The sequence below is a fragment of the Sebastes umbrosus genome, chromosome 1 (genome assembly GCF_015220745.1).
Source record: "Sebastes umbrosus isolate fSebUmb1 chromosome 1, fSebUmb1.pri, whole genome shotgun sequence".
Classification (NCBI taxonomy): Eukaryota; Metazoa; Chordata; class Actinopteri; order Perciformes; family Sebastidae; genus Sebastes; species Sebastes umbrosus.
This window is the reverse complement of record NC_051269.1, coordinates 14806653-14826444: the sequence shown is the minus strand read 5'-3', so window position 1 is coordinate 14826444 and position 19792 is coordinate 14806653. Positions and strand designations below refer to the sequence as shown.

At 38.5% G+C, this 19792-nt stretch overlaps 1 protein-coding gene across 1 annotated transcript in view; it reads left to right on the top strand.

Annotated features, from left to right (window-relative positions):
* The window catches only part of LOC119495701 (potassium voltage-gated channel subfamily D member 3-like), a 111327-nt gene that overhangs the window by 78277 nt on the left and 13258 nt on the right, over nucleotides 1-19792 (top strand). Inside the window, exon 3 of the mRNA XM_037782433.1 lies at nucleotides 10784-10946. Within this exon, the coding sequence (XP_037638361.1) occupies nucleotides 10784-10946 (163 nt within the window). The remainder of the gene's footprint in view (nucleotides 1-10783; nucleotides 10947-19792) is intronic.

Sequence of the window (19792 nt, the reverse complement as noted above, 5' to 3'; positions counted from 1 at the left end):
TGAGCAGCTGTCAGTCACTTGCGAACTCTGGTCAAACTAGGCCGCGCTGATGAAATATGAATCAATATTCTGTTACTATAATGCCTATTTCTCGCCTCAAATGTTTTCAGAAATATCTTGTAGTGTACTGTTTAGCTGTTAAATTAGAAAGTTTGTGACCCGGCAGCCATGTTGAGATCAGTTGAGGAAATACCAAGCACCGCCCACCAGCTGGAGCACAGCCAATAGGAATGCTCTCTCTCTCTGAAATGACCTGTGATTGGTCAAAGTCTCCCATCCCGGGCTAGATTTCTTAAAGCCTTAAAACAGAGCTATAAGGAGGTGCAAAAGTCTAGTTTTCGATCAGAACTCTTGAATTACAATATGCTGGAAAGTTATTATGGAATTTTTGCCCAATGATGCCAAAAACATTCAGCCTACTGCAGGTTTAAGTTAAAATATCTACTTACTGTAGACATGTTGATCGTTTTCTTGGCATGTCCTCTGTAATTGGAGTTCATATTCAAAACTGTCTCAAGGACTGGATGGACAAAATCCTACCAGCTCTCGAAACATTGTGTAGATTTTGTGTGTGTTGATTGATGACTTGCATGTCCAGTAACGCTGGTCGATTATGGGTTTTCTGAGCATTTCCAGGTCATACAGGTGATCAATCTTCAAGAAATAAGTAAAAATGACAAATTACAGTTGTTAGATCTTAACACCTGTCAGAGCAAGAATAGCACAGGCCCCCCTATGATTAAAAAAATATTTTTGTCCTTTAGCTGCTCTCGTGTTAACAGTCTTTAATGTACTTCATCACAGCTATAACAACGTTTGACTTTGACGTTTGATTCTGCCGCTTCCAATTCTACTTCCCATAGCAGAAATCATTCAGCCAGATTGATTGCTTTGGTTTCACAGTGCCATTTTGATGCAGCACGTGCAGTCCAATAGCCTACTGTTTTTACTTCTTGGCCCTCACAGATCTCTCAGGAGCACGCTATTCCTTTCACGTGTTGTGGAAGCTACAGCTGAGTTTCTTTTAATGAAGAGCAAAACAAGCAAGAGATTGGAAAGGATAAAACACATGACTGAATAAAATCCCCTGCAATTGATTTTTCCACTCGCTTAGGCCTCTTTTTCAAACTGTGGCAGATGGAAACAGCAAAGTAATGAATCCCTGTAGAAGACCATTTACCGGGGAAATAGCCCTTCTGCTGTGTTTCGTGCCTTGTTGTATCGTTTAACTACTCTTTCAGGCTTTTACTGAATAATTCATTGTTTACTTAATTTACTCTAGACTTGCCTGTTTCTCAAGGTAGATCATATCAGTGTATTGACTTGAAGAGGCTAACATCTCCTGTCCTTTCATCAAGACAAACCATATATTCACTGTATTTGCTTATCTGGGAGACAAGCACCTTCCTGACCTGCAGTATTTTGCATTATTTATACACAAACACATTGACTTCCTAATTAATCCTACACATATTTGAATGATTTTCTAACTTTTGACATTTCATACTGCAGCTGCCCACTGCTGTGTGAAACTGATGCAAATTTATAGATCTGTTTATGCAAAATACCGCCATGGGATTAGCCCAAATGCCTCACGAAACACTATAGAATGCTACAAATACATAAAAGATATAATAGTGTTGTGGTCTGGCTCGGCACAACTTGGAAACAATTACATATACCACATACACAACAGCCGTAAAGGGCATGACATATAAGTAAAAAAACAACAATAAATAAATCATTTTTAATTGGGGAGTTGAGGATATCCATGCGAACAGATGAGTCATGTGTGTATATTTGGCAACAGGGAGTCCATATGGACACCATGGGTTATTAGTTGTTTATTAAACCATTTGTCACCCAGCTCCTAGGGATGATCCACCTCATGTACAAAACACATGGACTATTTTTTATCCTTAGATCCCTGCATCAAATTTTGACATGAGTTTTTTTAATGATGTATTACATTGCTGAACTCTCCCACTGCTTTGAAAGCAGGGGGCACCATCATTTTAAGGTTTTAGTTTCATTCTGCTGTGTATTGCACTTGGATTATTTTCACGAAAAGACGTTCATTTTGAAAATCAACACAATGACTAAAAAGACGAGTCTAATCATTCAATCCAAATATTACCTGTTCATTTTCAAGTAACTTTTCTTAATACCAGCAGTCTGTGAAACCTCAGTGCTAGCACTGTTTATGTAAATGCAACTTACCTGTTTTGACCAGACGCTGGTATTGTTTTCACTTTGTGAGTCTGTGTGTGTGTGTGTGCGTGTGCGTGTGTGCGTGCGTGCGCGCGCGTGTGTGTGTGTGTGTGTGTGTGTGTGTGTGTGTGTGTGTATGTGTCATCATGGTAAAATGTGGTCCTGGAGACACCTACTGTAGGGAACTACCACAGAGGCGGTTTTGTATACTTTGCCAGTGTTTATATTTCTGTCTGTCAGACAGATTTTGGTGAGACTTAATTTTACAGGTCCGCAAATTTCATGGTGATTAGGTGATATTTAGTAAGTAACCTATTTGAAACTTTTTGGAATTACTGCCAAATTACCCCAATATTTACCTCAAAATGTATCAAAAATTACTTTATTATAAACATTATTTAATAATTGTATGCTGAAATAGCATATAATGGTTATAAAAGGGCCCTTAGGCTTGAGAAGCGGCTGTGCGCTGCTCTTCATAGGAGGTGGAAAACTAAAACTAATTGTGGTCCAAGTAAGGGCGCTGGAAGTAGGGGGGAAGGAAGTGGCCTTTACATCCCTGGCCCGATTTGGTATTATGGCTGGTGTGATCTTATCGCATGGTCTGTAATTTATAACGAGTATTAGGGCCAAATAATAAAAAAAAAATCTTAGATATCGAGAATGAAGTCATAATATAACGAGAAAAAAGTTGGAATTTAATGAAAATAAAGTCATACTATTTCAAGAAAAAAACCCGTCATAATATAATGAGAATAAAGTCATAACTCCACAAAAGAGGCAATTTCCTCTAAGTCTGTGTGGTTCCTTCTTTGGAATGAACGCAGTTTCTTGCACAATTTTTCCAGGTCCTGATACTTAAGATAATGTGGTGCTGATGTGCCAAAAGATTAAGTATTTTGTTTTTTTGTGAAACTTTCAAAACCATCACAAGATGCTCCACATTCCTCATTTTCATACAGCTGCTCCTCTATTTCCCTTCTAAAATAACACGGAAAATTATTACTTTATAATATTATGACTTTATTCTCATAATACTACGACTTTTTTCTCTTAAACTTCTGGCTTTATTACCTCCGCCAAGGCCGAAGGCCTAGGAAGGAGGTTATGTTTTCACCGGCATTGGTTTGTTGGTTTGTTTGTTTGTTTGTCCGTTAGTAGGATTACTCTAAAAGTCTGCGATGGATTTGAATTAAATTTTTTGTAGTGTTGGGTTGTGGCGGGGTTGGGTGATCCGAATCATAATCTGGTCAGGAATATTTTTAAAGATTTCGATCAGCCTGAGCATTAAAACCACAGGGTATAACACATGCACAGTGTAACTGATGATGCGTTCATGACGCGTCACCCTGCCTCTTTCCTTCTGCCAGCAGAGAGAGAGACAGAGAGAGCGGGGGGTGAAGGGAGGGGGGGGGGGTTGGACACCTGTATATTAACATTAAACTCGGTGAAATTACATATTGAGTTCGGCCAAAACACACTTGGTGATTGTTGAAAAGAGTAAAGATGACGGTTTAGGTGAGTTTTATTTAGTTTCTGTCCAGTTTGAATGAAGTGTTTTACGATGCTCCGCTATGTACAGCTGATCTCAACATAAACAAAAAGACACGGGGATGATGGCGCAAGCTGAACGGAGAGGGGGGCGGAGGTCTGCGCTCTCCGAGTGCCATTCTAGTTCTCATAATATTACGGCTTTTTTTCTCGTAAACTTATGACTTTATTTTCTTTATTCTCAGATTTATTTACTTTTCCTCAATGTGGCCCTAATACTCCGTCGTACTAGTTGTTTCATATTCTTCTTTTTATTTTTATAGGCTTCTTATTTTTTTTTTGTATTTTCAAACTGACTTTGTTTCCACTTTTGTAAATACTGGCATTTATTTGTCGTTTTAATTTGTATTTATTTTCCTCTAATTATTTACTGCTTAATTTGTATTCATTTAGTTTAACAGTGTTTACTGGTTGACTGATTATGAGACAGTTTGTGCTCTAAAATTATTGACAGATGTGCTACAATATTTATTTTTATATGCTATGAGACAACTCTAGAGAGTTATTGTGGCGGCAACAATCTTTCGTCCCAAAGATCGCCAGCTAAACAGCAGAAATACTGCGTTCACGTTACAAAGTCATCTACAAAGAATGTGCGCTTGCACGTATTTTATTGGCCAATGCAGCGTCTTGTCGTGTGGCGTTGCGTCTATGTGGCATGGTGCAAAGGTTCAGGGAATGGCAGATTATTTTTCATCATAGAAATGATCAAATCAAATCATCAGCAATTATGTGGCAACAAGTTAAGGGGTGATAATAATTATAACTCTTTTAAAGAGCTGTAAAAAACAACTGTCTGGTCTTCATTAGTGGACCTTTTGATTACATGGTGCATTTAAACTGTATAATGAGAGAAAGTGGTTGCTCACAGACTGTGAATGAAGGTGCAGCTCCAAAATGACCTTCGTTTCTGTCTACATAAATCACAACTAACTATTCATCAATGAAATGATTTGGCGTTCCTCCATTTCATTTAAATACGACACCCTGTTGTGAACTTACTCACTGCAAAAAGCAAAGTTTTGAATATCCCACCGTATCACAGTTGTAATGATGTTTGACACATCACAGTGAGTATGAAGTGTCAAACCTTTTTTTCAACAAAGCAGTCAGAGACACAGCCAGGAGAATGTCATCTCTCATCGGCTGACAGACAGCGAGCGGAGCGAACTGTGAAATCATTTGTCTGATTGTCTGGCAGCCAGGAGTAGGACTCAGCAACAATAACAACAAGCCCTGTGGTCAAATCTCCATCGCTTGTTAATAATCCGTCATATTTCTTACTCTCTCCCTTCTGTGCTTGCAGTTCACATCAGCCTGCCTGCTATGAGCTTTCAAACAACACGAATAAAAATTTTTACTCAAAATGGAGTATGAGTTTTGTGTATTAGGAGAAAAAAATATATATTTTTTTATTGCTGCAAACATGATCAATAACTCCAGAGAGATCCATCATAATTGTCATTTTCCAATTTGTACTTTTAAAGCAGCAAAGGGTAGAAAGTTTGAGAAAGTTTGTGACCCCGCAGCCATGTTGAGATAAATTGAGGAAATACAAAGCACCGCCCACCAGCCGGAGCAAACTTTCTCATTTTACAGCTAAACAGTACACTACAAGATGTTTCTGAAAACATTTGAGGCAAGAAATAGGCATTACACTAACAGAATATTGATTCATATTTGATCAGCGCTGCCTAGTTTAACCGTTTGATCGGAGTTTGCGAGTAACTGACAGCTGCCGTTGAATGAACAGCCAATAGGAACGCTCTCTCTCTTTGAAATGACCTGTGATTGGTCAAATTCTCCTGTCACAGGCTAGATTTTCTAAAGCCTGAAAACAGAGCCATGAGGAGGAGCAGAAGTCTAGTTTTATCTCAGAACACTTGAATTACAATATGCTGAAAGGTTATTATGGAATTTTTTGCCCAATGATGCCAAAAATATTCTGCATATTGCAGGTTTAAGGGTATTTTTTGCTGGAGATTATTTCACTGGGATCAGTTTAAGCATCATTTGCCCAACGATGACAAAACAATGTTGCCTACTGAAGCTTTAATTCTTTGTCATAAATAGGAAAAAGTTGAAACAGCATGTCAATTAATAGCAAATCATTAATTGCGGTACTGCATCATCTGTGCTCCTCTCTACTTTGTAAGAAAAAGGATTTGAGCAACATCACGTTCCTCCCTCTCACATGTATTTGTTCAGGCAGAGCAGAAGGCTGGGTGTGTGATAATCCCCCAGCTCCTCAGTTTGTGGGTAGTAAGCAGGAGGTAAGTCTAGCGATTATAGCGCCTTTCAGCATGGAGAGTAGGAGCTTTGGGCCCAAAAAAAACAAAAAAAAACTGAAAGTGAAAAGCACCCACCCACGTCTGGGCAGAGAGCGGCCCTCAAGAGACACAGTGGTCAACAGTGCATGGGGCTTACCTGTCAAGAGTCTCGTTGTGTCGAGAACGCAGTGGAGGGGAAACTCAGTGGAGCCAAAGAGGCCAAACAGCCGGAGAGGAAGAGAAAAAAGCGTCGTCTGACAAGAGCACGTGTTTAACCGAAACTTTGAGGATCAAAATCACGTGCTCGATCCGTTTTTTAAAGTGGCCCTTGAGGAAATCGGTCTGTCGAGGCCTTTGGTTCTAAGAACAGTGTGTTATACAGAATATGCACTCATCTATCCTTTTTGTCTTCCTTGTTCAGTGTTTCTTTTATATTCGGGTGCACTGCTGCAGAATTAGGAGTGCTGCTGCTAAAATTTCATACATTAATCATTAATAATATCCTCATGTTGTCGCGTTTCACAGAGTGCAGGGCTTAAGTGGTGGACACACTACCCGCGTCAAGAGCGCGTGGCGGCTGCGTGGCGTGTTGTTTCTTATTTCGGCATCCATGTTAACAGATTAGAGTGGACACACTGCCCGCATGAGACGCACGTCTCGCGTCCGTCAGACGCGCGTCTATTTTATAGAATAGAAGGCTCGCCTATTTTTCACGCGAGCCGCTCGCGTCTCAGCTGCATGTCCCAGCAGCAACAGACAGGGAAGGTGATCTAGTGACAGTAAATTAACATCATATCAGCTACATAATACAGTTTCCATGTCTAGACATCTGTAGAATATGTCACAGACAGTGAAAGTGATCTGTTGACTGTATATAAACTTCATACCAGCAAGACTTTACTACAGTTTCGAGGTCTATCTGTAGAATATGTTACTGAGATGAAAAAAAGTAAAGACTTATTTTTAAATCAACACTTCCTGCTTTCATTTCAAAATAAAAGCCCTCAGGCGTTTTTTCTATAGACAGAATCCCTTCATTTGTTAACACGAGGCTTTTATTCTGAAATATGAGCAGTCAGTGCTGTGGAACATGCAGTCACTTTGAGAGCTCCAAGAATTGATAAAGTTTGGAGTTTAAATCAACACTTCCTGCTTTCATTTCGAAATAAAAGCCCTAAAGCGGGTTTTCTTTGCACAGAATTCCTTCATTTGTTAACACGAGGCTTTTATTCTGAAATATGTGCCGGACAGTGATGTGGAACAAGCAGTGACTTTGAGAGTTCCATGAATGAATATAGTACTGAGTTTTAATTGTGGATTATTACTATTATTTACTAATTACCACACGTTTCTGAACCTTTCTCTGTCTAAAATAAATATAAATTACATTTATCATGAAGTTAAATGGCCATTAAAAGGCAAACTCTACGCAGAAAGAAAGGGCTGACAGCAGCAGCAGAAACACAGCAGACACACAGCCGACACGCAGCCGACACGCAGCCAACACGCGTCTACTGTGAACACCAGACTCCTGCATCACGCAGAACACCACGCGAAGCACCCGCCACGGGCTCCTGACGTTGGTAGTGTGCCCATGGCTTTAGCCTCTCCACACACACTGAGTGCAGCAGAGCAGAGACAGGTGAAGTGAAAAACGTTGTCGGTAGCTTGCCGGAGTAGCACTTGGATTCAGTGTTTTTGTGTTTTTAGCCGTGCTAGACCAGAGAATATTTGGTTAAAACAGATTGGTGATGCTGTTTTGCCCTCATTGTTCTTCGTGAAGTTTGCTGAAAGTATTGTAGTAGCCTCGTGCGTTTTACGTTGAGTGATCGCTGCACCGCAGTCCGTTTAAAAGATAGCCTTTTAATTGCTTTTCAGCAACCGGTCACATGGTAAGGTAGGAGGAAGTTTGGCCTTGTGTGCTATGATTAATTTGGCATGCACACACACCTGTCATAATTTTGTTTTTACCCAATTGTGCCCAAAGACTATAATTACTATGATGAGGAAAACATTTGTTCTGATTGGGCAAAAGTCTTGAAATTTGGTATACAGGCATACTTTTGGCAAGTATCAGTACGACTTTTACATTTTTAGATCACATGAAAAAAATCACACTTTTATTTATAGTAAAAGTCAGGATTTAAAAAGCTAATATTGTGTTTATTAAATGTTTTCCATATGAGATATTTCTTCACACTGCATTTGTGTGCATATCTTTGATATTCAACTTGTTATGAGTTCATAGATACCAAATACTTTATTGTGATCAGTGTAGTTTTTGAGATACAGACATTTTCTTATCATACTATATCTAGTATTTGGGCACATTTTTCTTAAAATATAATTACACCAAATTAAATTAAACATTTTTTAGTTGCGGGCACAAAAGGGTTAATGAAAACTCAACTCCTGACATTCAGTCCTTTGATTCTTCACCACTGTTTTAGAGGAAGAACGTACCGGGCGATCCAGCCACTAAGTAGTCAACCTAAGGGAAACACTGATCTAATCACTCTGTTTTTCTCTCAAAATGGCACCTATCATGCACCAGCAAACATTGTTTCCTATTGCTTCACATCACACTACTTGAACTTGATGTCAGCGGCCTATACAGGAGAAGATATCCGTGTCTTTCCCCACCGCTTACAAGTTCGTCCTGGAAGTCTGTATTTTGAAATCAATTTGTTCCACTTAACGCCATCCTGGCCCATGGCTTTGGCCAGCGAGTCAACCTTGGCTTCTTCCTGGCCCCGGATCCCACTGGCATGGCTTTGTTATCCCCGGTCTGAGCTGCATAGATAGCAGTGGTCCTATCTCTCTACCTCTGGCCACCTGTTACAGCAGCCAGTCACCTGTGTAATCGAATTATCGGAAGGCCAAAGGAAGCTGAAAACAACAGGAGTTAAAATATGGAATAAAAGAAAAGGAAAGCTGCAAAGGCTAACACTGTCTGTAATCACTTCCTTATTCACTCATTCACTAGTATCTTTATGAAAGAGACTTAATAGTTGCTCTAATTAATGATAAAGGTGATATCAGTGATTTCTTTACAGCTTGTTTCCGCTGCCCACAAACAACCCAAAAATCACTAGATGCAGGTTTAACTTAGTGAGCAATAAATTGAAATTGACTATTTTGTGCCCTCACTGACAGGTGTAGTGTGTCATAACTGTGATTTTTGCATTTATTAAATACAGTTGTACAGTGGGATTGTTGGCAAAAACATATTCAAATAAAATATAACAAAGTAAATACAGTGCTCTAAAATAGGGAGTGCTTTCGGACACGTAGCCAAAGTCAGATCAGGAAGAATACTTTTGAGACCTGCTGGAATAATTCAACCTTGCTGGTTGTGTATGGTGATGTACAGCCAGTAATTATGTTTCCTTTAAAACTGTATAATCGTGTTTTTAAATGAAATTCAGAAATTTTGGCAAAATAAAATCTGTGCATTTTTCCACACTTTGTATATTAGTTTTCATATAAAAAAACATTTTGTATACAAAAGTACAGGAAAACATAAACAACATATTTTTTTGTTAAGGAAACAGACAAACAAAATCTAGTATAATAAGATAATCCCCATATTAAAATAATAATAATATTAATAATAAAAAAGAATGATAATTAAAAAACAGACCCCAAAAAAAAATCAACAACAAAAGACAAGGTGTGTGTGTGTATCTGTATGTGTGTGTGTCTTTATGTGTGTGTGGCGGTTTAGAGTAAATTCTATAGCAAATGATGAAAACAAACCATTACAATCTCAAAGCTGCTCAAGCAGATATGTTATGTGCATTTTTCTTTTAACTACCTTTTAAAGAAACTAATTTGTCATCACATTCTTTCTTATAAGAGGATGTGACACGATTACATAATGAATTGAGCACCAGACGCTTTGATGCTTTGATACATGATGGCAATTAAAATTGTCTCTTCTGATCCAAGTCAAGTTAATTTAGCACGTGCAACAACAACCGGAACGGACCAAAGTGCTGTAAAGTTAAAGTGAACAGCGAGTAAAATATCAACAACAAAACAAGAATAGGTTGCAATGGGAAAATACATGGAAATATTATAATATGTGCACAAATCTACAACAGAATAAAACGTTTAAGAGCAATTTATAAAAGTTTATAAAATACTAAAACATTTCAGTATTAAAAGCACTAAGAGCAACCAAAGGCCATTGAAAATAAGTACGTCTTTAGTTCTCAATTTCAAGGTAATTTGGTTTTGTGTTGTCAATTGCCTGTCAATGTGTGTTAATGGCAATAAAATAAAGTATTTTCAAATACCAGTTAGAAGCTTTTCACCACAGAGTTGATATGTTCATCAAATTTTAAAAGTTTTTAAAGTTTTTCTTGAGTTGAGTGCCGAGTCAAAAGATGACACCAGGAGGATGGACCATGTGGACCATCTGTACTTGGAATCGTGGCTCCAACTGTCACCGCCTCTTTATTCCTGGATTTTTCTGATGAGAGTCAAGCAGCATGAAATTAATGCTTTGTCTACAGTCTGTCTAATGTCAAGGTGTATTCCAAAACACTCTTTTTTGATATGCCAGCTTGTCTGCTTCATCCACCGTGCAAAGATTTGTATTCTCTCTTGCATTTCCACTCAGGTTCTTTCATGCTCAAATTGTAAATGGGCATAACAACAAGTGGATGGAAACATACCTCGCATATCAAGTCAACACCATGTATCTATTTCAGCACCTTGTCTAACCTCGTCTTTCTCATTTCTAGGTACGGAGACATGGTGCCAAAGACGATCGCCGGGAAGATCTTCGGCTCCATCTGCTCCCTGAGCGGCGTGCTGGTGATCGCTCTGCCCGTCCCAGTTATCGTCTCCAACTTCAGTCGCATCTACCACCAGAACCAGAGAGCAGACAAACGCCGCGCTCAGAAGGTAAAAGTCAGTGTCGTTAATTAATTCCATCTGCTCCAGCAGGGAGATTCATGGGTTATGTGTGGGTCAAATAATTGTTTACGTTGTGCACATACATATAGCAGTGCATGCTTTCGATTTTCAAAAGGCCAAAGTACCACAAGGTTATTAGATAGTATTACGTTGATGAGAATCAATGGGAGTTTGACGTGTTGAGTAGAAATGCTGGCTCGGTGAATACTAATGGTTAAACCTGAAAAACCCTCCTGAAAGATCATCAGATCATTAAAGTAATGACAGAGTGTTAAAGGATCTTGATGACCAATGATTTCGTTTTTTTATCAAAAAGACATTTTACCAACTTAAAAAAGGTGATAGTGAAAAGAGTTGACCCCAATTAGGAATCGCTGTCCTTTAACCTACATCATCCCACAGTTTCCAACACCATCAAACACACACACACAGAACATTTTTTGCCCTTCACACCCACATTATTCAACGTCCTTCCACACATGCACACACACTCCCTATCTCTCTCTCTCTTTCTCTCACACACGCACTTTAAATCCAAGTACTAAATGTTCGCTATCCACTCACTACACTCACCCAGTGGCTTGACCTTTCTGCGGGTCTAGATAAGAGCGCTATTAAGTTAGAGAGCAGCTGCTGATAGCTAATTGAGGAGGGAAACGTCTGGTTTGAATCCATGACGATATACGACTCGTAGGTGTCTGGTTTTTCATTAATATATTGCTTTGAATCAGCAGAAGTGAGGAGGAAATAAATGGTAAATGGACTTTATAAAGCTCCTTTCTAGTCTTCCGACCACTCAAAGCGCCTCACACTACATGTCAGCATTCACCCATCCACACACACATTCATACACTGATGGCAGAGGCTGCAAAACAATAACAACAAACAAAAAATCAAAGTAGGTTTGGATACCATGAAGAAAAAGCACATTAATGACGGTATTTGTTTTACACATGGTTTGACAGTAATCATGAAAGGCTACACAGCTGCATGTGATGGATGGAAATTGTTGGATAATGCACTAAAAACAATTTATTAAATTGTTAATGCAATCAAATTAAGTTTCCCACTTTTGAAGAAACTTATAGTTTTAGTTTTTTTTAGGGTAATCACCTAAAAAAGAAGTGCGAACAAGTGTTGTAAATCACACTGCAAATAAGATGTTTTTTTATAATTTTATTTTCCAAGATGTGAGGCACCATCGTGACGTATATAACCAAGGTAATAGGTAAGAAAGAAAGAAAGAAAGAAAGAAAGAAAGAAAGAAAGAACACACAACCACATAAAAAAACCCACTATTAAGGTTAAAAATATTATATCAGAAATAATAAAAGCTAACGTACAAAATACACACCTTCATGCCCTCCAACCAACGCACAACCTTCCATCCATGTATACTTTCAAATTCATATTATTCACAGTTCTCTCTCTCACTTGTTCCATCACTGACTTCCCTCCTCCGGTCGCACAATGGTACAAGCTGGATAACCTTCAGTATTGTATACCGTTGGGGAAGGGTGAATTCTAATAAATAAGAAGCAAGGATACAAGTTAAATGAACAAACAATAATTTTATAAACATAATACAACTTAGAGGAGAGAAACAAATCAAAATAAATAAATAGGTAAATACATGATAATAATGCTGATAATAAAAAAAAAGGAAATTGGTTGTTGACTCCTCCCAATATCTATTAATCCATTAGCAATATATTGCCTATCTGAATATCTGGATTAGTGTACTTTTTATAGACTGCTACAGGAATAAAACCCAGGAATGAATTAGCATTTTAGCACTTCCGGTTCCCTCGTCTCGAAGTCAATGGGGTTTTAGAATTAGATGCCTGAAATAAGGTCTGTGGTTAACACAAGCTTAAGAGATTTTAACGTTTTGTTCTACGAAATATAATACGTCAGTAAATATCCAACTCTTGTCTTGAAAAAGGCGGCTGCTAACAAGCGGCTAAATGAGACTACTAAACGCCTTCACGCCGACTCGTCCATCGTTACAGCCTCGTTGTGTGTGCTCGTGTTCATGTAACCGTGGTTTGTTTATAGCCCAACGTTAGCTTTTTCCTCTGGCGATTGCATTTACACTTCAAAAATCATAAAAACAATGTTCATTTCTGGAGATTATCTTGCTGAACAAAACGTGTAAGTACCATAAACGTTTGTTTGCCACAAAGCTTATTTTTTGCAGTAATCCAAACCCCAATGGAAAAATCCCATTGGCTCTTTGTAGAGGGAACCAGGGGGATGCTAACTTCCTGGTTGGCCTACAAAAATACATCATCCCTGGAGCGCTGAGGTGCAATATCATCTTATTTTGTGTTGTCAATATTGACCTCCACTTTGGTCCACAATGTACGTCCATGATTTCCTCTGGTTTTATATGTTAACTGCTCCGTTACTTTTACTTGTTCCATTAGATCCCTCCATTTCTCTACACCAGCGCTTAGTTTCTGAAACCAGTTTTTTCCTATAAGTTTAAGAGCAGTTATCTTCATTATTCTCATTAGGTAATTGTCTTCAGTTCTGACTATCCCCTTTGGCAATTTCCCTAACAAAATGAACTCATGATTCATTTTGAGGTCCATTTTCAAAACAGATGATATCTGTAAAAATATTTTAACAGGACAGGACCATAAAATGTGAACAAATAAGATTTCCACATAACTTGCTCTGTGACGCCTTTAAAACTTGTAACCTCTTCATTGACTATTAAATATTGTTTTGATATCGATATTTGTACATCGGCATTGATGAACTGTTGCTTAGCAACAGCTACTGACAGCAGGAGAGACCAGCAGAAGTGCTGGGAGGACAGACATCTGTCTGAATAATATATGAGGAGGCTGTTGAGTTTTATCACTCATCTTCTACAAAACAACAAGTTAAGCCAAGAATATTATTCAATTGCTGAATGATGAGCATCACAGATGTTCTTATATTGCAATATATACTATATAATCTTGAGTTGAAATAATTCAACAGCAACAAACAGTTTTGTTCAAGAGAGTTGCATCTTCGCTCTAGCAGCATTTACGTTGGCCATTTACTCTGTGCATGTTTCACAAGCTATTGTTTGATGTGGATCTGAGGATTTTCCCTGAAGGACATTTTTAATTGTCCTAATTTTTAACAGTGGTTTAAAACATGTTTTAAACCACGACGGGACAGTGAAACTCTTCAGTAAGACTTAATGAAGTTCTTTTAGAGTTAACGTCTCCTCTGGTTTATCTGCCTCATTAAATTAGTGAAGAGAAACTCTGGGAAGGCATAACCCACTTTAACTGAGGAATTAATTTATAAAAGCATTATTGAGACGTTAAATGAAATCAAAAAGAAATTACGTTTGAATGCAGCTTTTTTTGCTGCAGTCATGGGGACCAGAAGTGGAAAACGCTGATGCACCAGTATCAACATTTTTAAGACCAACACTGGCCGGATGTGTTTTGCAAACTAATATATTAAACTTAACACTAATCCCTGGTATAGTTCTTTGAAACAGTGGGTCAGACTGTAGCATTTACTCAAACAGATTAGTGCATCTTTGTTCTCTAGATCATGCAGTGGTTCCCAACCATTTTCCTACGGGACCCCTTTTTTTAATCATTGAGTAAACTGACGACCCCCGACTAAGTGAAATATTTTATGGATATCTTATATTATATTCAATGCGTAACAATAACAGTACAGAACAACTGATAAACTGTACAATTAAGCCAAATAGTAACGCAATAACTGCAGGAAGTTTGTGTAGAAGAAGCAATTTGGATGAATTTTGAGCAGATTATTTCCTGTAAATATGCATCAGAGATTAGTATTCATGTAATTTTTAGGGACTTTTAATACAGTTCTCTGTATTGTGTATTTTGTTTTAACAATCATACATACTTAATAGGCTTCTTTCTTGACATATTCAGTGTTTTCTGCTCCCTGACGCTTAGTCGTTCTTCTATCAGTTCTTTGTTTTTTTTTAACTGCATACTTTTCTAATGCAGGACGAGGCTGTTTAACAGAGAGGGAAGGCTCTGTGAATATAGCTTGTGTATTCCTTGGCTTTTGGCTCGGCATGAGTGTTGCCTATTTTAATCCTTTTTCCTTTCCTATTTGTCTTTATGCATTTTAATTTCCTGTTGGTTTTAAGTTGTTCTTAGTGTTTTATTTTGTTTTTGTTGTTTTTATGTTTAACTGTACAGCACTTTGGTCAACTTTTGTTGTTTTTAAATGTGCTTTATAAATTAATTTTGATTGGATTGGATTGGATTTTGATTGGATCCTGTGAGATTTGGTTTATATTTTAAATAATAATCCAAACTTTAAAAATATCAATTTAATTTAGTTTTCTTTACAGAAATGAATACATTTTTTGAAAAAAAAAAAATTTTGAAATTGTCTTGGACCCCTTAAAATCAAGAAGGCCTTGTGACCCCCCCAGGTTAGAAACAAGTGCTCTAGATTCTTTGTAATCTTCTTACACAGCGACAATGCTTTGCCAACCCAGGAAAGTACAATACATTTAGTTGTTTGTTGGTGGAAAACCTTGAGCTCAGCGTGCAGGAGTTGCTTTGTTGGATTGGTCTGTGTAATTTTCTGTTCTTACCTTGCTTTTATGCCCACAACTGTAAAAGGTTAGCGAGTCACCAACACATTTACTGTGCACCTGTGAGCTATTTTTCTTCACCACTGCACAGAAAACCCCTATTATAGCCACATGTGCCCTGTATTTTTCCCTAATAGAATGAGAACAGAAAGAAAAGGAAGAAAAGATTTCTTTTATATTAACCCTGTTCATCTGTCTTTCCTCCTTCTATTACTCCATCTCTCCTGGCCTTTCCTTTAGGTCTCATTCGTCTTCATTGTTCTCTAACAACAGGCTGCTCCAGGCTCCCATTACAATTATGTAGTCAACTGGGGATTTGACTTTACAAAAAGGTCTTCTCATGTACCCGTTGTAGCTCCACGGTCAGAAAATAGAAAGTAGAGAATCTAAATTGGATTTAATGATAGTCGTTCCCTGCTAACTACTGCATAGTGAGGGCCTCAGTGCAGAGTGCAGTGTCTCCTCTTCATGTTCAGTCACCCACGGATTGTATAACTAGCAGGAGGAACAACCCCTGATACTAATGTGCCTAATTCCCGAAAAGAAAACTTCCCCAGAAGAAGAAGAAGAAGACAGTTTTCTTTTTTTATTACAGCACAACAAAGCGGTGCATCGCAGTCACCATCAGTGTCGGTGAGTGTCGAGGCAGTAAATGAACTGAGGTCACACCGGTAATGGGACAGCAAAGTCAAGTGGAGTCGCACTGAGACATGGCAGGATGTCGAGTTAAAAAAAAAAAAGACCAGAGACGTGAGGGCAAAACAAGACGGCAGGAGCAATAGAGTAAAGGGAGAAGGAGGTCGGACATGAGGGCGAATGAGAACACAAAGGAGACGGTTGGAGAAAGCCGAGGGAGAAGGTCTGAAGGAGAGAGGCTGATTGGGGTAAAAGGAAAGAAAAAAGGGAAAAGGTCTCTATATGCAGTAGTCTGAATGCTCACTTGTCTGAGAGCTGAACATTTCATGCCTTTTTCCTCTGGACTGCTGCAGTCTGACTGTCGGCTTGTGGATGGTAATGTTAGAGCATATAGGCTTGATTTGCTCAGTCAACCAAGACCACAGATACAAAAAAGTAAAATCACTAGAATCCATCATCACTGGGTTCTGGACAGAGTGTCGAGGAGGCCCATTAGACCCGTCTCTGAACAGACTGTAATTTTAGAGTAATTTACCTCAGAGAAGTTCTCTAGCCATGAAATACTTCCTCATCACCCTCAGTTGTAGCCCAGAAACTTAAAAAAAAAAACAATGAGACACACAGTTACACTTGGTGACAAGTTTCTTCATTATGAACATGGGTACTGTGGTTTATTTAAGTCAACACAGACACCATCTTGCTGCCGTGAATACTCACTAGCACCGCAAATGTGTATTTATCCACAGGTGAAAATAGTCCCCCAGAAATGCACTTTACTCCTGTTTGAGTAACAATTGCTAAAAACTACACTGCCCAGCTGTAATGCCCAATATTACACATAAAGGTCAGTTTACTCAAAAATAGTTGTATAATGTATTTTGGTGCTGGGGGAAGTTTTCTAAAGTAAATGTCATAATAATAATAGAAAACCTACGTTTGAAAGACGAGGGAAATACCAGGCAGGATGGGTCTAACTTAAAGATGCTATTGGTTGCATAGGAAATCTATGATCCAGAGTCTTTGGAGCTAAACCAACATCAGGTAGGGAGTAGGGACATTTTGGACTCCCCTGCACTGATTTTGACCATTTTCCCAACTTTATTGAATGTAATACAAAATTACTGGAATATCCCTTTAAATTGACCTCTTCAGTGGGAATGAATGGGCTTTGGGCTGATAGCTACAGAAAGGGGAGACAAGTAATAATGAATTGAGAGGGACAAACTAACCCATTGTTGCTTTTGTTTTGTTCATGTTTTTTGACAAAAAGAGAAATACACCAGCCTTATCCTTTAAATTTTAACTTGAGACTTGATGATGATATGGCATGACTTGACTTGGTATAGAGAGCCCCTTCCAGTGGACCCCATCGGACCTTATTTCGGAACAAATATGAATGGTAGTCAACGGAGAGACATAAATATCTTTTTATCCTGAATTACGCCACAAATCACATATGATGTTTGTCAATTTCTCAGTGAACTACATCTCTCGCCTCGGACAATATACGTCACCAGCCAACACTAGCTAGCTAGTTAACGTAGCTATGACCTGGCACAAATGAAACATTATCTTATGTGTTTAATCCAGCGACTCCTGGTCTTTTTATCAGCCAGGAAGAGAAATAACGATCAAGACCCGTTGCTTTTGTGAGTACATCCCAGTATGAAACACAAAGGCATCGTAGCTTCAGAGAGAGAGCTGTAACTACGTGACTTTTGGGTGTGTAGTCTTTCTAATTACGTATTTTCACAGTCTTATACTTCAACAGTTTTACAACAAACTTTCTTGACTTGCAAAATTATGTTTTAAATTGAAAAACATCATATGTGTGATTCATGGCGCAATTCAAACGGCATCCAAAAAATATTTACATCTCTCCGTTGACTACCGTTCATATTTTTTCCGAAATAGGGTCCAATGGGGTCCACCGGAAGGGACGTGACTTAGGTTCTCTATTACACTTGTGACTTAAAGGTGCTCAATACGAAATTCAGAGCGCATCTATTGCTTCCACACAGCTCTCAACATGGTGACGGCTGAGCCGGCAGCTAATGTGACTTTCTGACATTGTCTGCTGAGGATGCCATTACTCCTCTATATGTTCACATAGCAAATAGTTGTTTGCTGCTATATTAACGCTCTGGATATCGAATTTAGCACCTTTAAAACTTGTGTCTTAAGACTTCACTAAACTCGCTCACACCTCTGGACTCCAAACCGATTCAGAATTTCATCAGCTCAGAGTAAAGTTTCCGTAGACAACCCTTTGGGTTCAATGGAACTTCAGAGAAGAGGAAGTACTCATCGCCACATCAGTAGGATCAGAGTTATTCTTTCATATTCTTTCCTTTCCTTGTGTCAAGTCGAGCTTTTGATCAACAAGAAAAGCAGGAAGGACTCGACAGCGCTTTCCCTTTCAAATTCATTCACGCTTTAGCGGAAGCTACTGTAGGTAGAAAGAAGACGGTTGTGTCTCCCCCCCACCCCCCACCCCCCTTCTTCATTTCACACACTGTGCACGTACATACACAATCATTATTATTACATCTTCAGTCTCCAGCATTCCTCACAACTTCACAGGTACCTACAGTCTGACGGACAATTTCTGAGGCATCCAAACTTAATTCTGTTACTTTTGATTTGCGTCTGGGAAGCAGATATTGCTCTGCCTGTCTCCTGTTTCTGAAATGCATTTATCGGGAAGAGAGAGAGCAGCAGGACAAGGTTAAAGAAATCTCTCACCTTATGTGTCCAGAAGCACTTGAGGCAGCCGTATAGAGTCGTCCTAATATCCTCTTCATTTTAAGAAATCCCCAATACCATTTCTCTCTCATTTCCTGTCTGCCTCTCTCTATCTGCCTCACTCTGTTCAGTTATCACATCTATCTTTTGGAGGAGTTATCACATTTATCTTTTTGCTACATCTCATTGTACTGTAGACAAAGAGGAGGTGGAAAACCGGCTTTGAAATTGAACGTGATTTTATATTCAGCTGACGCATTTTTGTAAACTCCTCAGCATCTTATGGGCAGAATCAGCACTAATGCAGTAAACCGTCCACTGGTTGCGTCTCAGTTGCTGACAGACTACATCAGCAGGTGGGCTTTGCTTCAGTTTGTGGTTATATATTTCTTATTCTTTTTCTGATGATTTGTTGTTTAGGTTGAATCTTCATTATCCTATTTTGAAAGGATGAAACTAAAATCTTTTGGAGGCGTTCTTCATTGTTTTTATTCGGATCCTCATTAGCTTCCACAAAGTGGTTGTTGGCCTTTACTGGAGTGGATAGAAATAAACGGCAATTTAGAATAATGAGAACAGGCAGAACAAATCCAATAATAGCATCAGGAAATACAAAGACTGACTCTACGGATGAAGGGGTAAACAATGAAAAAAAATAATTCAATGAAAACAAAAACAGTATTAAATCACATCTAATTACATCTATGTGAGATTCATCTGCTTTTTGTCTCAGTGAGTTTTTGAAGGAAAATCTGCTTTTTTCCATTGTATAATAAATCTGATACCTTGTTCTCATGAGGGCTGCAACTAACAATTACTTTTACGATCAATTAATCTTTCTTTGCAA